The 26,768-nt window shown below is 43.1% G+C and overlaps 1 protein-coding gene across 4 annotated transcripts in view; it reads right to left on the bottom strand.

Moving 5' to 3' along the window:
* Positions 1–26,768, bottom strand: part of TSPOAP1 (TSPO associated protein 1) — a 259,480-nt gene that overhangs the window by 65,728 nt on the left and 166,984 nt on the right. For all 4 annotated transcript variants that reach the window (XM_068270047.1, XM_068270048.1, XM_068270050.1 and 1 more), the window contains 5 exons: positions 22,654–22,743; positions 22,449–22,571; positions 15,614–15,718; positions 11,502–11,552; positions 11,309–11,329 (listed from right to left, as the gene is read on the bottom strand). In XM_068270047.1, coding sequence (XP_068126148.1) covers positions 11,309–11,329; positions 11,502–11,552; positions 15,614–15,718; positions 22,449–22,571; positions 22,654–22,743 — 390 coding nt within the window. The remainder of the gene's footprint in view (positions 1–11,308; positions 11,330–11,501; positions 11,553–15,613; positions 15,719–22,448; positions 22,572–22,653; positions 22,744–26,768) is intronic.

Here is a 26,768-nt window from a genome sequence, read left to right as displayed (position 1 = left end):
GCGGAATCCGCATTGGGAACGGCGGAATCCGCATTGAAAACGGCGGAATCCGCATTGGAAGTGGCCCCCACATGTGGTACTCAAGATACATTACAAGACAGTTCTGGTGTGGCTGGGACTGATAGTCCACCAGGATTCAGAGTGACACGCGAGCGCGCACAAAGACAGAGCTTATATAACAGCCAGAAGTAGTCAGCTGACCAGGCTGGTCAGCTGACATTTTCCACAACTTTCATTGTTCCAGCAATTAGGGAGGTCCTAGAAAGGTCCTTGAGTATATATACTGCTGGCTGTTCACTTGTTCCTTGTCTGGCGTGCGATCACATACGTGGGAGCACTCAGATCTGTAGTCAGATCCGCAAGTGTGCCGGGACCAGCTGGAGCTGTAATCCTACACTTAGCTAGATTCTGTTGATAGCTAAAGTACTAGTTTGATTGTGATTATCTGTTATGACCCTTTGCCTGTCTCGACTATCCTCCTGAACTCTGATTTTGTACCTCGATATCTCTGATACTCTGTTGCCGAACCCCGGCTCGTCCTAGACCCTGCTTCTGTCTCCTGATTTTGTACCTTGATATATCTGATACCCTGTTGCCAAACCTTGCCTGTACTTCGACTCTGCTTTTGCCTCCAGATCTTGTATCTTATCTGTCCGTGTGTATCGACCTGGCTTGTCCGACCTCGAGAACCGACCTCACTATTGGAGGCGGTTCCCCGTCCTGTCAGTGGCATCTCCTCCTGAGTGTCACTTTCAGAATAACCTTCCTACTATCAGTCTGACACCTCCCGTCTTGGAGAGTCCAGATCTGCGGAAGGAATCACCGCAGTACTTCCGACTGCGCTGAGGCTTGTTACTGTTACACCAAAACACTACACTCTACTCAGGTGAACAGAGGTTAGCTAGTATATTGGATTATCGGTGAGACTGCAGATCACTTATAATCTGGTATACGTCTGTATTCTCCGTGATACTGCAGATCACCGGTAATCAGACCTCTCTGTGCTTCACCGATCGTTACACACAGCTCCTTAGCTACGCCACTGCCAGCACACTAACTTCTTACCACACCCAATTTAATTGGGGCAATTGATGCATCAAACAATTGTTTTGGGAGCCACGCCTTCTCAAGGCATGCGGACATAACTTATACAATAGGTACAGTAAGTTTGGATATTTTTTATCTCCTCATGATTTAAAAAACTGCATTTTGTGATTCATTCAGTTATCTTTGTTTAATGTTTACATTTGTTAAATGATCTAAAATATTTAAGTGTAAAAAACACAAAAAAATAAAAATAGGAATCCAGGAAGAGGGCAAATACTTCCCCCACCCCCTGATAAGGCCTTGACAAAAATTAGTGTTCAGCAGGAATAGGCAACTACAGAGGAAACTCATCTTCATGACTGAAGTGCATAACCAAAATAATTTTCCTTAAAGAGTAACTGTCAGGCTGCAAAAGCTAATTTAAACCTCTATTCTCCTGTTTTAAACAGTTTAGAAGGAAGCCAAAAAGGCAATACTGAAGTTAAAAATCTCTCTTACTATGATGTGTGCTGAACAGCAAGGCTGGTTATTCCCAAGCTCTGAAGGAGGCCAGCAGGACGCATAACAGATACTGCAAAGCATTCTGGGGCTGCCTCTTCTCCTTACTGCAGTACCTTGGGTCACCCCCCTTCATTTCCCTATCAAGCCCTAAGGCTGCTTTCTCAGTGAGAAGTTACAGGCTCATGTTACAGCAGCTTGTAACAGCAGCCAGCACTGAAAATCACAGGGCACATGTTCCATTAGAGTATACTGCATGAGTCCGCTATTGTTCCTAGCCACATGGCTAATTAATATTCACTGCACAGTAGTGTTGTCCATTACGATCTTTTTTGTGAGTGGAATCATCAGGAAGCAGGGAGGATATGACATCACAATTAGCTTCATAGGAGACAGACAAACATGGAACCTGCCATGAGCTGTCAGGAGCATCATTCTCTGCAAATACTATATAAAAAATTCTGTGAAATCCAAACGTGGATAGTGAAATGCATATGTAATGTAAGTACAGCCAATATTTAGCTACTGATATATGTGTTTTTTTTCCTCTGAGACCCTATACCTAACAACTCCTTTTTAAAGAGACACTGAAGCCCAAAAAAATAAAATAAATTATGATTTTATTTGTATGTGTAGTACAGCTAAGAAATTAAAAATCAGGAGCAGAGACATAAGTCTAAGGCCCCATTCACACTAGAACGTTTTGCCGGCGATTTCGGCAAAACGCTTAAGCGCTACAGCTTTCAAAAGCGCTAGTGCTTTAATATTCTATGGGCCCGTTCTTACCTGTGCGATTTCCGTTAATCGCCGGTATTAACGCAAATCATCAAACGCTTTGCCTGCACCATTTTCAGGCGAATTCCCGGTGATCGCGTTTCAGTGCTATAGAAGCGCTAAACGCGATCGCGGAAAAATTGCCGCAGTGTCCACTGATTTTTCAAAGTGTAAAAATCACTCCCGCAAAACGCCGGCGGTAATCGCCGTCGTTTTGCGCTTTCAAGTGTGAATGGGACCTAATAGTGTTTCCAGTACAGGAAGAGTTAAAAAAAACTCCAGTTTCTATGCAAAGGAGCCATTTGTTTCAATCATTTTAAAGGACAGTTGTCCTTTAAAATGATTGAAACTAATCCTAATGCCATTATGATGCAAATACCAGATATACTGGAGGTCCTCACTGCACTCTCCTTTTCATGCAACACTGTTTATGTTACCATAGTACAAGTTGATATTTTTGACTATTTTTATCTGATTGGATTTAAGGAATAAAGATTGAGGACTTTAGTTACATGAGCTCGTCAACCAAATTTACACGCATCATGACAAACCATAAACAAGAAATTAGATTAGCTGAGCATGCAAGTACATTCCTATGGAGGTGGGAGGATTCATTGATCTGAGCAGAGTCAGTCCCAGAGCATAAATGAAGTTAGTAAGACCTGCTGCCCATTACATAAATTGGGCAGCACTATATCTGCACGGAGTTTGTATGTGCTTACCAGGTCTCCGTGGGTTTCCTCTGGGTACTCTGGTTTCCTCCCATATTCCAAAAACATACAGAAAAGTGAATAGACTTCCCCCTAAATTGGCCCTACACGATACCTACATAGATATAGGACTATACAGGGGCGTAACAATAGACCCTGCAAGGGATGCAACCGCAGGGGGCCCCAGAAGGCACAGGGGGCCCTGTCCTGAGAGACTGACAACTAAGGGCAAGGAGAGATTAAACTTTCTGCTCTCTGCACAATTGTTTTAATGACTGCATCTGCTCAGCCACCGATAATGAATTGGGGGGGGGGGGGGGGTGTTATGGCAGTAATTTCTGGTTACGCCCCTGGGACTATGTTAGGGATTAGATTGTGAGCTCCTCTGTGGGACAGTTACATAACAAGACACTATACTTGGTGCTATATGAATATTAAATAATATTAATAAGCTAGTGTTGAGCCTTTTAGCCGCAGCTGTATCAATATAAACTAGTGCTCATTATTTACAAACACAGCCCCCTCAATCATTGAGGCAAAATTAAATAGCCATATGCCTTAAGATTAAATAGTCACATGTTTCCAGATAAGAGAATCAACTAGTTCCATGCCTTCAGATTCAAGTAGTAACACGCCGTCCAATAAGAACATGAAGTGGTCACAATCATCCAGATAAAATAATGAAGCCGAATTAAGTCATTTCAGCGCACGCTCTTCCCCACGCTACCCCGCCACAGACATACTGTTATTACGCCTATGGCCTCGCAACAGTGTAATTCGGGGTCCTGAAAATTACTTCGCCCTTCGCATTGCTACAACTCAGAGGGGGAATAGCAACTAACCCTGCCCCGAATTTGTGCGTCAGCAGGGTGAGCCGTCATTCAGCACACCCTGTGCCAAAGTGACCAGGCGGTGAGGATCCACGTACACTAATTAAGCAGTCACACACCTCCAGATAAAATAATTAAGTAGTTAGGTGTCTTACAATAAAATTAAATAGCCTGTCAGGTTTTCAGATATCAGAAATTAATAGAGATTTATTGATTGAATAAAAACATAATGAATGTCCTTTAAAAATATAAGCTTATAGGATAGTCTGGTTTATTTTAGATATTAGCAAGTGTATCCTGATTTATATATTCCTGCACGATTGATATATTATATGGATTGAAAGATATAGATCTTTTATTTTACATGTATACGATGTTAAACCTGTATAGTCAATTTAAGATGAGTAGTGAAATTCAGAGAACATGGTTTAGTGATCGACTGCTGACAGAAGGTCTATCAGATACATGATAGTCTAATGCCGAGCATACACGGGTGCGATTACGCGCGCCGGCGCATCCCTGCTCGTCCGCGCGGATCGATCCCCGCTCGTCCCTGTGAGGGGCTGCTAATCAGCCGCTCGTTTCTTCTATTGTTCTCCCCGCCGGTATCGAGCACACTATCGATCTGGCGGGGTATTGGACACGTCGGATATTATCAATCGAGCCATCAGGCTCGATTGATTATCCTCCCAGCAGCCTTGTATGCCCAGCATTATGCTGGGTTTACACCATACAATTTTCTGTTAGATTTTCTGTTAGGATGCATAATTAGATTATTTTCTGTAGAGAATGGTCATTATCTTTGGTGCATTGTCTTCTGTTTATCTCCTGCTGAGTAGAATAATGCCTAATTGCTCGGCAGATAGATCGTAAGATAGATACATTTCCAACATGTTGAACTTTATCTATCTGGCAGGTAAATCTAATGGTGGGAATACACGGGTCGATCCGGCGGCCGTTTAGCCGCCGGATCGACTCCCGCTGCGTCCCTGCTCGTCCACGCGTATCGATTACCGCTCGTCCCCGCCGGCGCTCCTTATCAGCTGGTCGATTCCCTGCCGTTGTCCGCCGGCGGAGATCGAGCGGGCGGGGGTCGAGCAGCGTGATCGGACCAGCTGAATATTATCAGCTGGCCGGATCAGCTGGTCGATACAGAAACGTACCGTGTATCCCCAGCATAACAGATAATTGTATGGTGTAAACCCAGCATAAATCTTTGAGTACATTTTAAAGTTTTACCTGACTGACAATTCATGTAGGAATGTTTGTACAGCTTTAAGGTCTAAACCAATATTACAGCCCCGTGTTTTTAAGTCCAAAGGGGCAGCAGGTTGTATAGTAACAGCTCGGAGTTAGAAGGTGAAGATTCTGATATGGAATTTCTTATAATCTTATTATTAGGGATTCTATATATGTATGTTATTATATATAGCATGCCATATATCAGTGATGGCTAACCTTGGCTCTCCAGCTGTAACAAAACTACAAGTCCCATCATGCCTCTGCCTCCCCGAGTTATGCTAGAGCTGTCAGCGTATTGCAATGCCTCATGGGACTTTTAGTTCCACCACAGTTGGAGTGCCAAGGTTAGCCATCACTGCCATATACAGGAAGTGCAGAATTATTAGGCAAGTTGTATTTTTGAGGAATAATTTTATTATTGAACAACCACCATGTTCTCAATTAACCCAAAAAACTCATTAATATCAAAGCTGAATATTTTTGAAAGTAGTTTTTAGTTAGTTTTTTAGTTTTACCTATTTTAGGGGGATATCTGTGTGTGGAGGTGACTATTACTGTGCATAATTATTAGGCAAGTTAACAAAAAACAAATATATACCCATTTCAATTATTTATTTTTACCAGTTAAACCAATATAACATCTCAACATTCACAAATATACATTTCTGACATTCAAAAACAAAGCAAAAACAAATCAGTGACCAATATAGCCACCTTTCTTTGCAAGGACACTCAAAAGCCTGCCATCCATGGATTCTGTCAGTGTTTTGATCTGTTCACCATCAACATTACGTGCAGCAGCAACCACAGCCTCCCAGACACTGTTCAGAGAGGTGTACTGTTTTCCCTCCTTGTAAATCTCACATTTTATGATGGACCACAGGTTCTCAATGGGGTTCAGATCAGGTGAACAAGGAGGCCATGTCATTAGTTTTTCTTCTTTTATACCCTTTCTTGCCAGCCACGCTGTGGAGTACTTGGACGCGTGTGGTGGAGCATTGTCCTGCATGAAAATCATGTTTTTCTTGAAGGATGCAGACTTCTTCCTGTACCACTCCTTGAAGAAGGTGTCTTTCAGAAACTAGTAGTAGGACTGGGAGTTGAGCTTGACTCCATCCTCAACCCGAAAAGGCACCACAAGCTCATCTTTGATGATACCAGCCCAAACCAGTATTCCACCTCCACCTTGCTGGCGTCTGAGTCGGACTGGAGCTCTCTGCCCTTTACCAATCCAGCCACAGGCCCATCCATCTGGCCCATCAAGACTCACTCTCATTTCATCAGTCCATAAAACCTTAGGAAAATCAGTCTTGAGATATTTCTTGGCCCAGTCTTGACGTTTCAGCTTGTGTGTCTTGTTCAGTGGTGGTCGTCTTTCAGCTTTCTTACCTTGGCCATGTCTCTGAGTATTGTACATCTTGAGCTTTTGGGCACTCCAGTGATGTTGCAGCTCTGAAATATGGCCAAACTGGTGGCAAGTGGCATCTTGGCAGCTGCACGCTTGCCTTTTCTCAGTTCATGGGCAGTTATTTTGCGCCTTGGTTTTTCCACACGCTTCTTGCGACCCTGTTGACTATTTTGAATGAAACGCTTGATTGTTCGATGATCACGCTTCAGAAGCTTTGCAATTTTAAGAGTGCTGCATCCCTCTGCAAGATATCTCACTATTTTTGACTTTTCTGAGCCGGTCAAGTCCTTCTTTTGACCCATTTTGCCAAAGGAAAGGAAGTTGCCTAATAATTATGCACATCTGATATAGGGTGTTGATGTCATTAGAGCACACCCCTTCTCATTACAGAGATGCACATCAACTAATATGCTTAATTGGTAGTAGGCTTTCGAGCCTATACAGCTTGGAGTAAGACAACATGCATACAGAGGATGACGTGGTCAAAATACTCATTTGCCTAATAATTCTGCACTCCCTGTATAGTAATGTAATAAGCATTATCCCATATTATTTTATATAGTTAAATGCATAGTATTAAAAAAATATACTAAATGTAGAATATAATTCTAAGATTTTCTACAGAGCTGCAATGTTTTAGTTATAATGATTAACTCTTAGGCCAGACACTCAGGAGACCTGGAAGAGCCATATTTACAGTGGTAACATTCTTGGATTATAAATGCTTGTTCTCAAACAGAGTCATAACTTATAGTTGATCAGTTTTATGTGTTAAGGGATTAAGGAATTATGATCATTTTTGAAGAGTCCAAAGTTTAAATGTCTTTATATACTCTCAGAACGCAGTACGAGTGTGCCCCCTGCTGGACAACTACACATCCAGAAATAAAAAAAAATGTCTGATATCAGATTTATCTTGGTTATTCTGACATTCAAATGAGCTAGTTAATTGTCACCTTTAGTCACACCTTTCAGTTCTTGATTGGGTCCATTTAACTTGGGGGCTGAGTAATAAGTTAGTTATAAGTTAGTTAGAGGGGTATAAATTAAGGGTGCATGAGACACTCGAGTCAGACTTTCTAAGGAACATACACTTTCATCCTTTTAAAAGAAAGGACACTCTCCTCTGAAGACACACTCATCCTCTGAACGGAAAGCGGGGATCCCAGACTCTCACGCCCTACAAGCCTTGAGGCCACTCCCAGATCGGGTTAGCAGTGCAGGCCTAGAAAGATTCCTTATTCCATATTATTGGTAATTATACATTTTAATTATATCAAAGCCAACTAAGTTAGGGACTTGGATTTTTAGTGATTCTATATCTAGTATAGAATACCCTGAAGATGTGACCTTCCTGGAATTGCAACTAGGAATATCGGTGTTTGATTAGGGTTCATTTTTCTCTACATTTTTTATTAATGTAATTTTTTTTCCCAAGCTTATAACTTGATAGGGAGATAAAAGATTGGTTGATATAAAAATTTCATTTACAGATCAGGTCATAATTGCATAATTTCATATCTTTTTCTTTGATTTAAAATCAGATTCTTTTTATAAAATAAGTGTTTACAACCCAGTAAATTTTAAACTTGTTTTTATAAATTGAGGTTTTTAGACTAGCTAGATCTGCTTCCATATGGTTTCCTTATTAGATTGTGCATTACAATCAAGCCTTGCAAATAAGATAAAATGTCTACCATCTTGTGGTTACACAGCCTATTGTCAATTTTGCTCTGAAGTGTATAGTCAGCTTATAACAAAAAAGTACCTTGTGGTTATTAATATCTGATGGTTATTGTTTGATTTCTATGATTTGATTTATAATTATTCTGACAACTTGTGTATTTAATAAATTAATTATTTTAAAAGTAAAGAGTTGTCCTGACTTTTCACTCTTTGTACCAGTAGCTTGAGAAACTCGCCATAAGAACTTTAGGTTGGGCGTTTAATATAGTACTCCTCCCATTATTTTTGTAGAAGGCTTTAACTTTTGATTTTATACATATACGGTTATAGTTTATATGACCGTATCGTATCAAACGCCTGACAAGCCACGTGCGTCAAGATAAAATAATTAAGTAGCCAAGTTCGCCCTGTATACATAAGTTAAGTAGCCATGTTCCCCAGATAACAGAATTAGGGAACACAGGCAAGTTCTAAGCTGAATTGGTACTCATACTGTATACATATGCTCATTTCTTGCAGCACTGGGTCCCCGGTTCAAATCCCAGCCAGGGAACTATCTGCATGGAGTTTGTAGGTTCTCCCAACATTTGCATGGGTTTCCTCTGGTTTCATACATCCCAAAAACACATCCCAAAAACAGATAAGTAAATTGTATACTGGTAGGAGAATAGAGGTGCCAGCAGAATAAAAGTGCATAACATTTTTTAAAAAATTGCCGGAAGTGGTGGACTTACCTCCGTAAAGCAGACACAAAGGACTGTCACCATGTAAACATACACATTTCATAAAAGTACCCCAAGAATGCAACGCGTTTCGCGGGCACAGCCCACTTCCTCAGGCAATAAGCAGGGGGCAAAAAAACAGCGCTCCACTAGCTATAACTGAATTGCTGTTTTTTGTCCCCTGCTTATTGCCTGATGAAGTGGGCTGGGCATGCAAAACGCGTTGCATTCTTGGGGTACTTTTATTAAACGTGTATGTTTACATGGTGACAGTCCTTTGTGTCTGCTTTACGGAGGTAAGTCCACCACTTCCAGCAATATTTTAAAAAATGTTATGCACTTTTATTCTGCTGGCACCTCTGTTCTCCTACCAGTATATTTGAGCCCACCCCAGGTGGAGGGGTGATCTTACCCTCTTTTCTTCCGATCTACAGAGAGCGACTTCTTAATCCTGAGTGAGGACAGGTCTAATCTCCTCACCTGCTTATTGAGTGGTTACCTAGGCGGTAACCCACGTTTGTGAATATAACCATCTCACTTTTCTATATACTCAACCAATTGACATACTGCACTATACTGCACTATATTGGGCTCTCGATCTCTCAACTTTAGAGAAGTAAATTAATTAGATTGTGAGCCCCTCTGAAGGACAGTTAGGAACAAGACTATATACTCTCTACAGTGCTGCTGAAGAAGCCAGCACTATATAAATAGTAAATAGTCCTGTCAGAGTCCCTTTAAGAGAAAGTCTTAGCAGAAGTATATAGTGGCTCCTGTGTGAATGGTCTTCTGACAGTTTCTGCATGCTGTGATGATTCTGTCTGTTCTAACCTGTGAGCTCCTGCTGCATCCGTGTCCCTGACAATGCAGCAACACGTAATAATGAAAGTCTGGGCTGCAAACATGGAACTTTATCATGTTAGGCTGCTAATGCCTGTACGTAACTTAGGGGTATATTTAGGGTCAGTAAAATTTAGGTGTGTAGTGCTAATAAAGTTTACTGGGTTTATGTAATCTAAGTAGTGAGTAACACAAATAGCGCTATGTTGCTTGTATTTCAGGCAACATAAGAGGTGTATGTAGAACGCCAGGTACACTATTTGCACAACTCACCATGTAGATCAGGGGCCCCCAAACTTTTTCGGTCAAGGGCCAGGTCAACATACTTCAGACTGCTGGGGAGGGGGGGCGGAACATACATAAACTGATGTTGAAAAACATTACAGTGAATCTAGGTATTTATTCCCTTCCAGTCATGCCCGGAGCAGGTCTCCCAGCAGCAGCCATTCAGTCATGCGGTGCCCGAAGAACATCTTTGTGCACCAGACAGAGAAGCATACCCTGGTGCCAGCCTGCTGTCCAATTGGACAGCAGTGTCATCTGATGCAGAATTGGATTGGAAGCCAGCAAATGACGGCTTGCTGGCTTCTACAGTATGTGAATGGGTGGTGCCAGCACTACTATTCTAAATGCGGGGCTCCAATATTTAAAGGTGCAGTGGACGACATCTATAAGTTATACATTTTGTGTGGGGGAGGGCAGTAAAAAAGCCTCAGGCGGCCGCATTCAGCCCGCGGGCCTTAGTTTGAGGAACACCGATGTAGATTGTGTGAACAGAGTAAACTTTTGATGCACTGTCTGCACACACAGTATACCCCATAGGAACAAGGACAAGCAATACTGTATATGATTATACATATGGTACTTGTGAAGAATAATCTAGGGAATTTTTAAAAGTTGTTTGGCACATACTGCTGGAGAGCTAAGCCATCCAAGCCTAATATAAAATGGCAACAGAAGGTCACTCTGCCAATGTCACGCTTGTTACAATGGAGGACTGTTCCCTTAGAAGTCCCAAAGAGCATCTCCTCTGCTGGACTGACAACTGATTTAATATGAACAAATGTAGAGATTAAATTCAGTTGACAGTTGATAGTTATCCATGGGCAAATTAATGCAGAACTCAGACACTCATCAACGGAACCTCAGAGACATCAGGCATTTTACAAAGAAAAACAACTGACTGAACATCCTGCAGGAGTAGTGATGCCATATTTTTGTCAGAGGTTGTAGTATCTCTCCCTGCACTGGTGTTATACACCTTATCACATTTATAACAATTTTACAATTCTAAATATTTTCCAAAGTTGTATATTTATCTGTGAACCAAGAGCAGGATATGCAGGGAAGGGAACGTTTCCACATTATGTGAAGACTGGTTATGCAGCCTGATTCAAAATATATCTGTCCTTAAACAGCCGAAATTCACTTTGTGAAAACACACACAAAAAATACAAACAAAAAAAAAACACGTTATTTTCCCTGTAGTGCTTTATACAGCTAGAGTATCAGGAGGAGAGGAAAAAACGCAGAGGCCCTTCAGTGTATTACCTGCAGAGTGTCCAAAGTGTTCTGTATGAAAAAAACAACAACAAGGAAATAAGTGTTAACGTTTGTTTTAGCAATTTGTTAAACAAACAATATGCACATAATTTATAAAGACCTTGCAAAAGTAAAGGCAAATTATACAGGAGAACACAAATAATGAACATAAATGGTGCATCCCTCCCAAATGCCACAATACCTCCAGAAGATGAACCGCTCCTTCATGTTCTTTCTTAGCTTCAACTTGGGCCTATTTAACAGACAAAATATGGAGAGTAAAAGATGATTTGTAAGTACATGCGAATACAGCATCAAATGTGCTTTTTTTCCTCCAACAACTGGAGGCCAAAACAGGTTGCATTTCAAAGCACATACCAGAAATACAGCACCTGCTATTTGCAGCAGCAGTTTGTATAATGGGAAACCCTAACACTATTTTATCGGGTGCCCCCGGCTCCCAAGTTAGCGCTTATAGCAACTAATCACGTATATGCGCCAGGTGTTGCTGTGGCAGGTGCTTATTCGAGGCGGCATTTATGGAGTGGCGATTGGTGAAGGGAAACTAGTGTTCCCCAAGCCAATTGCAGAGGCTGGAATGAATGGACCTGTAAAAATATATATAAAATAATCAAACACTTCCTGGTAAATCAGAATACGGTTTGTTGCACTATCTAGTGGTGAAAAAGTAAAAACACTGTCAGGGTACATTTTAATAAAAAAATAATAAAGTTAATCCCTTCTCGCCCCCCCCCCCCCAGTTAACAAACAAACACTATAAACAACACAAACAAAACAAACAAATAATTGCCTTAGGGACTCTTTTTTTATTATGCATGTCATGAGGGTATATTACTGTTATGTTAGCAAATAAGGGCTTGTAATTATTCACTGGATACAAAATAACACAAGGCAGAAAAAATACACCTTAATTTCGAAATAATATATGGTCACCATACATTGTACTAGGAACAGAATTTAAATGTGACACCCAGGATTAAAGGGCAAATAAAATGTGTGGGTTTTATTTACAGTACCATTGCTTATTTTAAAACTATAGGGGATGAAATTGGAGAAATTGTGTATTTTTTTGCATGTCCCTATAAAATGCAAGGAGATAAAATACTGAAAACGTGCATCAACCACAAAAAGCCTAATTTGTGTAAAAAAAAACCCCAAGCTATAGATCATTTGTGTATGATCAGTAGTGATAAAGTTATTCGTGAATGAATGGGAGGAGCGCTGACATGGGAAATTGCTTCCATCCTTGAGGTGAAAATACCCATAGGCTGAAGTGGTTAGCATAGGAGCATATGGCAGCGGCCAAAGTACAGAGTAGGCTCTTGCACCCAAATCACCTGCTTCGAAGTTTGCCTTAGCATAAATAACTTTTATGATTTCTTTTCCATTGCTCCTCATCCACCCTCTCCTCCTAACACCGTACAATTACCGGTATTCACAAAGCGGATCCATATATGCAGGTCTTCTTTTCCATCCCTCTAATGCTATGTACATCCTTGCATTCAGATTATGTTGTTATATTACATAAACGTTTTGCATCTTAGCGCTCAAGATATGCAGGCGCGGCGCTGGGTTGGGGGGGGGGGGTCGGGGTAGGACACGTGCCCCGGGGCGCTAGGTCCCCAAGGGCGCCCAGCTGAGCTGCGTGTTTTTTTTTTTTTTTTTTTGGGACAGCGCTGCCGCCCCCGCTCCACATCCGGCCCTGCTGTGCATCGGATGCTACATCGCGCCCGCTTATCCCAACTGCGATGCCACCCCACTCTGCTCTACATGATCTCTCCGACTCTGTCGGCATTACAACCCCTGTGACAGTCAGGGGGAAGGGGCGGTGTGCGTAAACTTCCGTCGGGGCTCTCTAGGTAGAGTGTAGCCGCTCAAGCATGAGCTTTATCTTCGGAGAGGCGTGACAGGGAGCAGGCTTCAGCTGTTTCGCGCTGCTACAGCTCCAGCTGGAGAGAGAGTGTGGGATGTCCCCCCACCTCAAGAGGAAACTTCAAAGGCTGCCTGCTCTGGTAAAGTATTTTTTTTTCTTATTTGGGCTGTTGGATTGTCCGGAGGTTAGAGAGGGGGGAGGGGACATTGTACATTGTGGTGTGTGCCAGAGTATGTGTGTGTGTGTGTGTGTGTGTGTGTGTGTGTGTACAGTGTGTGTACAGTGTGTTTTGTGTCCCCACAGTGTGTGCCAGAGTGTGTGTGTCCACAGTGTGTGTGTGCCAGAGTGTGTGTGTCCACAGTGTGTGGGTGTACCAAAGTGTTTGTGTGTATGTGTGTGTCTGTGTACCCACAGTGTGAGCGTGCGTGTCTTTGTGTCCACAATTTGTGTGCCAGAGCTTGTGTACCTACAGTGTGTCTCAAAGTGTGTGTGTGTGTGTATTTGTGTCAGAGAATGTATGTGTGTGTGTGTGTGTTTTTTTTTTTTTAAAAGGCATGCTTTCTGGGGAAAGGAAGGGGGTTGTTGTGGGTTGAGGAGGTATTGTCCAGGCCATTGGCTGCTTAGGAGAAGCACCCCTGGGGAAAAGAAAGGGTAGTCGGGTGCCGCAGCCGCTGCTCTGGTCTGGACCAGACCAGAGTAGCGGCAAATCCATTGCGCGCTGCGACGAGAGGGAAGTAAGTTCCGCCCGCCGCTGCCAGCCACCCGGACATTACTTCTGGAGGGGACAGCGAGGGAGGGAGAGCCCCCTAAGGTGAGGGAAGGGGGGAGATGGCCCCCCTTCCTCACCACTGTTCACAGCTCCCTCCACTGCACTGGTCCCCTCCTGCTGGGGGGCACACCTGACTACCTATTCTGGGGACATATACCCCCTGGCTACATATACTGGGCACATATACCCCTGGCTACATATACTGGGCACATATACCCCTGGCTACATATATACTGGGCACATATACCCCTGGCTACATATACAGGGCACATATACCCCTGGCTACATATACTGGGCACATATACCCCTGGCTACCTGTTCTGTGGACATCTCTACCCCTGGCTACCTGTTCTGGGGACATCTATACCGCTGGCCACCTATTCTGGGGACATCTATACTGCTGCCCACCTATTCTGGGGACACCTATAGACCTGGGGCTACCTATTTTTGGGGAACCACTGCTGTCAGATTGAGTGTATTTTGGGGAACTGCTGCCAGGTGAGAGGTGTCTACCATATTAAGGGGGCATCTGCCTATTTATGTGAAATGCTGTCTATTTATGTGCCTCATGACTGCTGAATTTGTCTTGTTGGGGGCCTCATGGTTACTGAATTTGTCTTGTTGGGGGCCTCATGATTTGTTGGGGGTTCTCAAGATCGCTGAATTTGTCTTGTTGGGGGCCTCATGATTGCTAAATTTGTCTTGTTGGGGGCCTCATGATTGCTGAGTTGGTCATGTTGGAGGCCTCATGATTGCTGAATTTGTCTTGATGGGGGGGGGGGGGGGGGATCATGATTGCTGAATTTGTCTTGGAACATGCTGAAAGGTACATACTGAGGCAGGGTGGGTGAGCGTGAGCCTGCTAACTTCCTGTACATTTGGCTCCACCCATAACCACACCCACAATTAATATGTGGTCACGCCCCTTTTTGGCGCGGCGCACCCTTCACCTTAGGGGGCGCATTAATAGTCTTTGTCCCCGGGCGCTGAAAGCCCTAGCTACGCCTCTGAAGATATGATGAAGGCAATGCTTCTAAAAGCTAATCCTTCAAGAAACTACTGTTAGTGCTAATAAAAATAGTATCATCTACAAAACACAACCTCTTTTTTGATGTAACAATTGCTATAACACAGCTAGAACCATCTAACTAACCGTTTTATATTAGCCACTAAAGGAGCTTCTAGACCGACAAAAAACAAGCTCTGACTAAAAGTCCATACCCATGAAACGATTTTTGTGGCGATTTCATTCGCGGCAATTCTTTTACCAATTTTGAGACTGTGGGTGCATTTTTGCAATAACACAATCATGCTTAGCAGTGCGCAATTATTGCGACCATAATACCACTGAACATTCGTTCAGATCACCATAGACTCCCGTGGTAATTAATACTAACGCAGAAACAATTGTGTTCAATAAATATAGCGGCCTCTATATCCCTCTCAGGTCAGTTGTCCTTTAAGGCATATAACAGTCAGGAGAGAAAAACAAAAACAGACTGAAAGATGGACTGTTGACAAGCAGTTGCAGCAGCACACTGCAATCTTCTTTACACAATCACTGTTGTCCTACACGTAAAAGCTATTCATATTGAAAAGAACAATATTTTTTCCGCTTGCTGTTCTACTTTAGAAGAAAAAATCTGCAAACCTGCTGGAGACGTTTAACTTCTTCTTGCCTTTTCTGCAGTGCTACTACAGCATCTTCATGATCTTTTTCTAGCTGTTGCCTTCTCTCTGCCACATCTCGCATGTGCTAAAAAACACAGCAGGTTTATAGTTTGTCATATTTTGATATATCTATTTCAGTCATAATCATAATACTTTTAATTAACAGGATTATTTGCTCTGATAAAAAATGTATTGGAACAAATACCTTTATTTTTAAAGCAGGGAATCATACAAAATGAAAAGTGATAAACATGTCTGTCTCATTTGCCGGTATACCTTCAACAGTAAGGCTGGGTGCACACGGTCAGTTTTCTGTGCAAGTTTTTCTGCACACAATGTGTGTTTGTATATGACAGGAATGGTTTTTTTTTGTGTTTGTTTTTTTTCACAAAAGGTAATGAAACTGATAGAGAAAATACACACAATACTTTACTGCTGTCAACTTTTTTTTCTGCATGGGAAAAATGCATGCAAGTGTGCACCATTGCATTGATTAACCACAGTTCTCATAGTTTTCCTGTGCAGAAAACGCACACAAAAAGCAGCAAGTGTGCTCCCAGCCTAGGGCTGCATACACACTTAGATAAAGCTTCTGCTGTGTGAACCAGCCCTAAGGGCTTTTTCACACTATGGGTTTGATTTACTAAACCATGATAACTCGTATCACGGGTTTTCACGCGCGGTGGCGCACGTAAATGCTAGCGCGGCCGTGATAGGAGTCATCACCGAGAAGTGAATCAAGCCCTATGTTTCTTGTGTTTTAGCTCCATTTTCCAACTCACTGTCCATACAATTCTATGGGCTGTTCACACTTCTGTGTTTTACCGGATAAAGTTAGTCTAACTCGCTGCATGCAGGCTTTGAATTAAAGTTTATGTCCAATCTCCATTGCAGCTCACACATTGCAATGTGTGCGTTATGCAACTGAGCACTGTGAGCCAGATTTATCAAAGCATTACCGACAGTTTTTTCTTCTTAAACTGTCCTTACCAGCAACGGGAACTGTTCTGCACATTGTTAAGAAGCTTCCCAATGCTTTCTTAAGTGAAGGGAGATTGCGGCAGTTCTGAGGCAGGGAGCACACTTGTCTTTCAGTTTTCTGCGCGCGTTTTCCTGCATACTTTTTCTGCACACCAAGTGTGTTTCCAAGCAGGAAAACGCGCACGTTTTTTCACAGCTGCTGATGTAATTTATAGAGAAAACTGACAAAATGTGCAGAGTCCTGATGCAGAATGGCAGTTTTTTTTCTGCGCGCGTACAACATATTAAGTGTGAACTAGTCCATTGATTAACATGAGTTCTCAGTTTTTCTGTGCAGAAAACGCGTACGAAAACTGTCAAGTGTGTTCCCTGCCTCAGAGTTTTCCTTAGATTAAGAACAGCGCAGAACTGTCCCTGAATAAGAAGTGGCTAATACCACTTCTTAACTGCGCAGAGCAGGTTTACACTGACAGCTTCCTTTTTAATTTACTGCCATCTACCCACACATTTGTTACTGAGGTGAGCTCCCCTTCACCCTGGTGATGTTTATTTGTTTAGAATTAGAGGAGGGGAATTGTGGACGAGTGTGTGGAGAATTGACTGTTTAGAGCATATTAAAAATGTGTGTAAAAGACAGAGCAGACATTGTGATTATTTAAGAATGGAAGTTTAGGAAAGTAATTACAGCCTGGGCTGCTCATGTCCCAGATGTTTAAGTCATACGCTGTTGTGTTTGTTTGTTTGAGACACTGTTCTAGCCCCCCATCACTTAGAACAGTTTAGGAAGGAAACAGCACCTGAGACAGTTCTGCATGGAGTTCTACAAACCTACCAGCATTTTGTCTCAGACACTCTTGATAAATCTGGCCCACAGTTGAACCCAGCCTTACTGACATTGGAGCTTGTTTTTATGATCAGCTAAACAGTCTATCTTACCAGGGATCCGGCAGTAGAGACAGGCTTTTGGTCAGATTTGCACTATATTAATGTGTGCCAGGTCTAGTCTAGGCCCCCTACCAATCATGCTATTCAGCTAGCAACTTACTCCTAGGTTCAGGGACAGAGTAACACGGTGCCAGGAACAAATCATGCATGTCTCATTAGGTGTAATAACCAGATTTGCTGCCCTAGGCCATGTTCACTGCAGAAACCCAGTTTTGAGCATAAAATAGAGAAACCGAGAGCCCAGTATAGTGTAGTATGTATTGGAACCACGAGAGGCAATGATAAGTATTATACTCACAAGCATGGGTTACCTCTTAGGCAACCACTGTAAAGGCAGGTGGGAAGATTAGACCTGTCCCCACTCAGGAATAAGATGTCACTCTCTGAAGACGGAAAAGAGGGTGTAACACCCTTCCACCAGGGTGGAAAACTTTGACAATGGGATGTACAGAGGTGCCAAAAGGATAAAAGTATGCTAAAAGATTTAAAACATTCGGGTGGCGGTGGTGGACCGGTCACTCCAAAAAGGACATGAAGTAGTCGCTTGAATGAAAGACAATTTAATCATATACTCCACGAACAAATCGCAACGCGTTTCACGGGCACAATCCCGCTTCATCAGGCATTAAACATACGGAGTATCACACTACAAAATGACAGAGATGACAGCATATCAGAGCGCTAGACATGTATGGTTATATTATATGTATACATAACAGTGTTATAGTATAATATAGGAGGATATGGAAAAATCCAAGAGAGGGCTGGTAGATATTGGTGGTTGACATACAAAATAAAGCGGAGAAGAGGTTCTACAGTGAGGAGGTGGCATGGTACATTTAGGAGGTGCGCTTCAGTGTATGTTGGTAGCGGGGGTATGTATGGGGCATTGCAGACATGTAGTCAAAGTAATGATGTAATAATACAGTATATAGACCGGGGGGAGGAGGGGGGGTTGGGTTATAGTTTATAGTAGAGTGACCAGACGTCCTGGATTGCCCGGGACGCGTCCCGGATACGGGGTCCGCTGTCCTAGGCAGCATGAGGTCCCGGGAAACGTCCCGCTTTCAGCAGCGGGACGTCCCGGCCTCGGGACTCTGGGCACTCTATACTCATGCCCGCAGCCCCGCTCCAGCCTAACTGTCTTCCGGTGTTCTGACACCGGCAGGCGAGCAGGGCTATGCCAAGATGGCTGCCGGAGCCCTGTACTGGAGACTATTTGTGTCTCCAGTACAGGGCTTCGGGCGCCATCTTGCCGTAGCCCTGTCAGTGCGGGAGAGAAGATCAGCAGCAAGATGGTCCCGGGAGCAGCGCGCCAGAGGCCGGAGACTTCTGCCAGGTGAGTAAATGCTTTCTTTTCCAGGTGAAATGTTTGCCCGCATTGCATTTTTCTGGTGAAATGTTTGCCCGCATTGCGTTTCTTTTCCAGGTGAAATGTTTGCCCGCATTGCGTTTTTTTTCCCAGGTGAAATGTTTGCCCGCATTGCGTTTTTTTTTCCCAGGTGAAATGTTTGCCCGCATTGCGTTTCTTTTCCAGGTGAAATGTTTGCCCGCATTGCGTTTCTTTTCTGGTGAAATGTTTGCCCGCATTGCGTTTCTTTTCTGGTGAAATGTTTGCCCGCATTGCGTTTCTTTTCTGGTGAAATGTTTGCCCGCATTGCGTTTCTTTTCTGGTAAAATGTTTGCCCGCATTGCGTTTCTTTTCTGGTAAAATGTTTGCCCGCATTGCGTTTCTTTTCTGGTGAAATGTTTGCCCGCATTGCGTTTCTTTTCTGGTGAAATGTTTGCCCGCATTGCCTTTCTTTTCTGGTGAAATGTTTGCCCGCATTGCCTTTCTTTTCTGGTGAAATGTTTGCCCGCATTGCCTTTCTTTTCTGGTGAAATGTTTGCCCGCATTGCCTTTCTTTTCTGGTGAAATGTTTGCCCGCATTGCCTTTATTTTCTGGTGAAATGTTTGCCCGCATTGCCTTTATTTTCTGGTGAAATGTTTGCCCGCATTGCGTTAATTTTCTGGTGAAATGTTTGCCCGCACTGCGTTAATTTTCTGGTGAAATGTTTGCCCGCATTGCGTTTATTTTGTACTGACATGTTGCCCGCATTGCGTTCATTTTGTACTGACATGTTTGCCCGCATTGCGTTTATTTCCTACGGAAATGTTTGCCCGCATTGCGTTTATTTTGTACTGACATGTTGCCCGCATTGCATTTATTTTGTGCTGACATGTTGCCCATTGCGTGTATTTTCTGGTGTCCGGGGTAACTGTTACTGCATTTATTATTTAATGGTCATAGATGGCTTAATCATCTCCCGCCTAGACTACTGCAACACCCTGCTCTGTGGGCTACCACAAAAAAGGCTAGCACCTCTCCAATCCCTTCTAAATTCAGCGGCCCGCCTCATTCACCTCTCCACGCGCTCTTCCGATGCAGCCCCACTATGCCGTTCTCTCCACTGGTTACCTATTACCCAGAGGATCCAGTTCAAACTCCTGACTCTAACATACAAAGCCCTCCACGGGTTGTCTCCTCCATACATCTCCTCACTAATCTCAAGATATTGTCCCTCCCGCAACCTCTGCTCCTCCCAAGAAATTCTCCTGGCCTCTAAGCTGATCACCTCCTCTCATCCAAGACTTTACACGAGCATCACCTCTTATCTGGAACTCTCTTCCACAGCCTGTACGTCATGCTCCAAACCTGGACATCTTCAAACGCACTCTTAAAACACACTTTTTCAGACAAGCTTATAACATTCTATAGCCCTTATTTACTTATTTGACACAATGTAATCAGAGGCAAAGGGTCACTGCCTCATCCATCTTTTACCCCCTTACCTAATGTGTCCCCCACTACCCACTAGATTGTAAGCTTGCAAGGGCAGGGTCCTCCTCCTAATGTTTACTGTTTTTGCCACAATATTTGTGCTGCTTGGAACTGTTTTACAATTTGTTAGTATATCTATGTTCCCCTTGTCATCTTATTGTGCTTTGTAAAGCGCTGCGGAATATGTTGGCGCTATATAAATAAAAAATAATAATAATAATAATGTTTGCTGCGTTTACTTTTCAATCGGAACCGATTCACTACTACGGCTATTTAAGAGGTCTCACGCCGGCACAACAGCACAGAGGTGCCAAGCGTGTTTTGGACCTTGAGCCGGTAAGTAAAAAATCCTGCTGTATTTCATTTTATTTACATTGCATTTTGCTTGCACCCTGCTACGTTTTACTGATGTTACCTTGTAGTTTGTACCCTCCCCATAATTGCATTCTCCTGTCATTGTCTCCCCCTCCATTTTCTCTTATTATATCACCCCTTTCTACCAAATCAGCCTGTTACTTACCTATATACTATAACCCAACCCCCCCCCCCCCGGTCTATATACTGTATTATTACATCATTACTTTGACTACATGTCTGCAATGCCACATACATACCCCTGCTACCAACATACACTGAAGTGCACCTCCTAAACTTACCATACCACCTCCTCACTGTAGAACCTCTTCTCCGCTTTATTTTGTATGTCAACCACCAATATCTACCAGCCCTCTCTTGGATTTTTCCATATCCTCCTATATTATACTATAACACTGTTATGCATACATATTATATAACCATACATGTCTAGCGCTCTGATATGCTGTCATCTCTGTCATTTTGTAGTGTGATACTCCATGTTTAATGCCTGATGAAGCGGGATTGTGCCCGTGAAACGCGTTGTGATTTGTTCGTGGAGTATATGATTAAATTGTCTTTCATTCAAGCGACAACTTCATGTCCTTTTTGGAGTGACCAGTTTTGAGCATAAGGTCACCTAAACTTATTAAATCCTAAGTTAACTATTGCAGATGTTTCCTTGGTAGTAAAGATCAATCGTGGACTGGGATGTTACTCACAACCATTTCCTATTTGATGCAGCTGTTTCAGAGAAATTCCCAGTGACCAGTGCAAAAAAAAAATGCAAGCCTTTGACGGTGATTCCACGGGTACGATTTTGTTTTTCTGAAATCACAATGGCACAGCCTGCAGCATTTTTGGAGCGATTTTATTCTCCAGAAAGTGCCAATTCTTAGGTGCAAAATTTTTTTATAAAAATGCTAGTGTTTTTATATAGTGATTTTAAATATAGAAGGTCCCAGCCCTTAGTACTAGCTTTACCCATCTTTATTTCATCATGGGCCTGATGCACATAACTGCGGTAAATATTGCTGTGCACACACCGCTTGGTAATATTACCATTACTTCCGCCAGCAGTATCGCCAGTTACGCTACGAGCGCAACACGTGGTACTCGAATAGTGTCACTGTTGCTATGGTTAAGAGTGTTACTAAAGGTACCACTCAGTAATGTGCGTTATCATAGCAACGGTTGCGCTACTTGATTACCGTGGGTCATGCTTATAGCTTAACTGGTGGCACTGCTGGCGGAAGTAAGGATAATATTTCCGTGTGTGGTCTGTGCACAGCAATATTACCGCAGTTATGGGCATCAGGCCATGTCACGTGTCATTTCAGAATAAAGTGAAAACCCCAAGCATCAACCAAAAAAGTGGGTGGACCCAAAACCAAGGAGGGTTGGAAGTCAAATAGGAAAAAAAAATGCTAAGTACTCTTACTTTTAATTCAGACAATATTTCCTTGCTCAAAACAGTATCATAAATACCACACAAAGAGCTCACAATCTGTAGCGGTCAACCCATAAATCCTCAATTAACACTAGAGTTAGCAACCCATAAACTTCAGTTTAGTTTAATTGAACTGTACAATAAGGTTCCTACATTGCGGTAACTAAGAGAATGATCCCGCTTAAGCTTAAAGTCATATGGTGCTTTTTATACAATGCATACCTGACATCTAGTTTAATTTTCCATTCTGCTTTAATACAAACCTTCAGCACTTGCTCTAAGTTCTCCAGCTTGCTTAGCAGTCTGTGATTCTCCTTAAGGGCAGAATCTCGTTGTTCAGTCACCTCAGTTAAGTGTCTCTTCAAGTCAACATTTTCAGCTTCAATCTACAAGAAAGGATTTAGCATCACTCAGGCTGCCACAATGAAAAGCTATATTATACAAGCAGATGTAGGAAATACTGCTCACTTTGGCTGCCCACTTTGCTGTGCTGCAGAGTCTTGAATTTTCCTCCACAAGGCGTTCATTTTCATTCTGTACCTCCTGAAGTCTGTATTCCTTTTTCCATTTGAAATATTAAGAGAAAACAATGTATCAAATTACATACAAAAATAGGATATACTAATGCTAATCACAAACCATTGCACTACATTTATCAATTACAATCATAGACTGGGTGGGCCATTGCATGTAACAAACATCAATTCTTCTCAACATGATCTTGCAATGCCATAAAAATTTGATAACTAAGTACAAGTCTCCAAAGGCAGTGAATAGGGTTTTTCAAGCATCTAGTTCAGTAACAAAGAATCCTTAATTTACAAAGTATGAAGGGGAAAGATGTCACGCAGGCAGGGTAAGTAGGGAGGACAATGCATGGGAAGGGGGGGGGGGGGGGGGGGGGGGGAGGCGTCAGGTGGCAGATTCTGCTGTAAACATATTCTTGGCAGAGGTGGTTGTTATTTGCAGCCTATGCAGAGTTTCATCCAGTGTGTGCAGAGACTAATACAGCCATGCTTCCCTGATTGATAAGAACTCATCCTTGGGGTCATCCTTGCTACCATTAAATAAAAGTGGCATTTACAGGTTGGCTGTGTATTATCAATACTAGATATAGTTACTACTGATAGCAGCACTGACACAAAGAGGAAGGATCGAGAGATTCTATATATTATATTTTTTAACAGCCCTACCCAAGTTACCTTACTATAGATAACTTTGGGCAGGGCTGTCGGGAGTGTTCACATTTACCTGTTCTGGATGCTGGATCAGCTCTCTTCTTCCATCAACAAGTGACCGCTGTAATGCTGACAACCTTTTCTGGGTCATGATCACATGATTTGACAGGTCAACTTTGCATCGCCGCTCGGTAATGGAAGAGGGGTCGTGGAAGACTCTTTTCCACCAATGAATAGCACTACAACACTGACACCATCCTCTGGCTCTCGATCCCATGTCATATCATGTGATCAGGGCTAAGAGGTGGTCACTTGCTGAAGGAGAGCCAATCCAGTGTCCAGAACAGGTAAGTATAAACGCTACCTGCACCCACTCTGTATAGGATGCCAGGTTGGAGTAGGCACATTAACGAGTACATTTGAAGTCGGCACCGGTAGACTTGGGCGCAGGATACAGCTGTTATATGGCTGATCCTGCTTCTGCACAAGTCCGGGCCATTTTAATTACTATTCCCCCTCCAGGCCGGCATGGATAGTGGGGGAATGAAATAATTCGGCTTCCGGTGATTGCTGGAGGCCGAATTATTGTGTTTTTAAGCAACCTCGGCTCAGTCTTCTGACGGCGCCGACGTTACTCACTGAGCGCTGCAATAGGAGTGATTCTATGGAGGCGCCCAAATCTAGCAGCGCTGAAAAACACTGCTCCGACATTAAGGGAGAGAAAAAAAATGCGGCGCCGCAGAACACACCACAAAATTTGAAAGAGACAGAGGAAAGTTAAAGTACACCTGAACTAGGAGGGATATGGAGGCTGTCATATGTATTTCCTTTTGCAAACAATACCAGTTGCATGGCATCCTGCTGATCTTTCTGCCAACAGTATGATCTGACCCACACACCTACAACAAGCATGCAGCCAATCCAGTCAGACACCTGATCTGCATGCTTTTTTAGGGCCTATGGTTAAAAGTATTAGAGGTAGTGGCTCAGCAAGACAGCCAGGCAATGAGCATTGTGTAAAATGAAATAAATATGTCAGCCTTCATATCCCTCTCACTTCAGGTGTGCTTTAATGTCCTTACTGTGGTAGTTTTCTTGATATCACCTTTTAAACCAGTAAAATGACATTTTGATGCAGAACAATGAGGGGACAGAGGTGACCGTGGGAGGACAGAGGGGATACTGAAGCCATGGGGAAAACAAAGGTGGCTGCTGGAGGCACACTGGGGCATAGGAGGGACAGCGATGGCACGGTGTTTCAACTTATGGGCAGATTCAGGTTAAGAACAAACCTACAGTCCCTATCTCGCTCATTAACCAGGGACTACCTGTATGTATGTGTGATTGCTGGTTTGACTTGCAAAAAAGCGTAGAACACATTTCCAAAAAGAACAATCAGTAGTCACCAAGCCTGGAGCCTCTTCTGTGGTGTTGAGAGACCTCTTTACTGCATCAATCTTTTTCTTTTAAATGCCCATGTGGGAAGGATTATGCGGGACAGAAAACTAGGGTGATCAGACCATGCCTGGAAGAGCATCGCAGCAATATTCTACTTAGGGCAGGCACTTTGCTGACTATGGACATAATGTGAGCAATTTAAGATTGTGTGTGCTGGAAAGGGTGAGTGACTCTGCAGGAAGTTTCTGATCTGAAGGTCATGATGTTACAACGGGAAATTAGATGGATTGACACACTGAACACATTGACACTGAATGGTTTATATGAAGATTACAGTCTTAAACATTTCTCCCTTCACAAGCAACTGTAAAGCCACGAATTAAAGTGGCCATTAAGCCACAATTTTTCCGAGTGGCTGTAAAGCCACTAATTACAGCAGCTACAGTGGCTGCAAAGTCGCAATTTAACCGAGGGGCTGTAAAGCTGCTTATTAGAGGAGCTGTAAAGCTGGTCAAATCAGCTAGCCGTAGTTTGGCTACAGTAGCACACTCCAGCACTCAATTTACTCCCGTCGCCAGCATTGCCGCTAATTCCATTGTGGCCTATGGCGGCACTCAAACTACTAGGCGCAGCATTCACCTAATCTGCAGAAAGGGTAAAATAGAGGACATCTGTTTCAGACCAACACTTCTCATGTTTATAACAGCAACTGTTCTATGCCCATTGTCCTGCATCACGTGACCACATACCGCAACAGGATTTATTACATCAGCTAATAATATCTAGTCTCTCTATTTTTTTACTATTCTTTTAATATATATTCCAACATAGACACAGACAAAGCACTACTCCATTTTCATCTCGTCACTAACAAAATATTATGCTGTTCTTCAAGTCTAAATCTAAATAAATACTTTAATAAGAACGGTTCTTTCATTTCCACCAGGCATATCTCACACTAATTAAATATGTGCTTTCAAGTGTCAATTTGCTGCTAGGATGTCAGTGGTATTGATATCAAGATCTGAGAGAGCTCAAAAAGTTTTCAGGACGAAAAAAAGAAGCCTGTCACGCATATCCTATCACCTAAAAAATAAAAGTTTGTTGACAGTCTCCTGAATAGTTCACGAGAGTAAAACATCAAGCTTGACTTGCTTTTAAGTTTTAAGCAAAGTTGGTAACTTTCAACCCCTTGCTTGATCAGTTCCAGTCTGGCTTCCGGCCAAACCACTCCACAGAAACAGCCCTCACCAAAGTAGCTAATATCTCCTCACAGCTAAATCCAAAGGCTATTATTCCATACTCATCCTTCTAGATCTGTCATCAGCATTCGACACTGTCGACCACACTCTACTCCTACAGATCCTTTCATCTATACAGGAATAAAGGACCTCGCTCTCCTGGATATCTTCCTACCTCTCTGGAAGGTCTTTCACTGTTTCTTATTCAGATCAGGCCTCCTCTTCACATCCTCTGTCTGTAGGGGTACCTCAAGGCTCTGTCCTCGGTCCCCTCCTCTTCTCCATCTACATGCACAGTCTTGGTAACTTAACCACTTAACGACCGCCCACTGCCCAGGGGCGTTCGGAAAGTGGAAGCCGTAAGGACCGCCATACGCACAGAGGCCGCGGTCCCTTTACGGGCATGGGCGGAGCGATCGCGTCATCCGTGACGCGATCCTCCGCCGGGGATCGATGGCCGGGCATTTAGCCTCCAGCCCGCCGGCCAATTAGCAGCGCCGGCGGGCGGAGGAATACAGAAATTCGCCCCATTACAGTGTATAAAGCACTTTGTTAGGTAAACAAAGTGCTTTATACATGTTTCCTCCTCGCCTCGTGGTCTCATTGTTCCAGAGACCACCAGCGAGGAGGAAGCAGTAGTGAGTATACACCACACCTTTTTTTCCATACAGCCCCCCTGATCTCCCACCCCAGCCTTCAGACCCCCCTCCCCCCCCGATCACCCCCAGCAGACCACTGCCAGCACCCTTGCACCCCTCTAAACCCC

This window comes from Hyperolius riggenbachi, chromosome 2 (genome assembly GCF_040937935.1).
Source record: "Hyperolius riggenbachi isolate aHypRig1 chromosome 2, aHypRig1.pri, whole genome shotgun sequence".
Lineage (NCBI taxonomy): Eukaryota > Metazoa > Chordata > Amphibia > Anura > Hyperoliidae > Hyperolius > Hyperolius riggenbachi.
The sequence above is the reverse complement of the archived record's forward strand: the minus strand, read 5'-3'. Positions and strand labels throughout refer to the sequence as shown.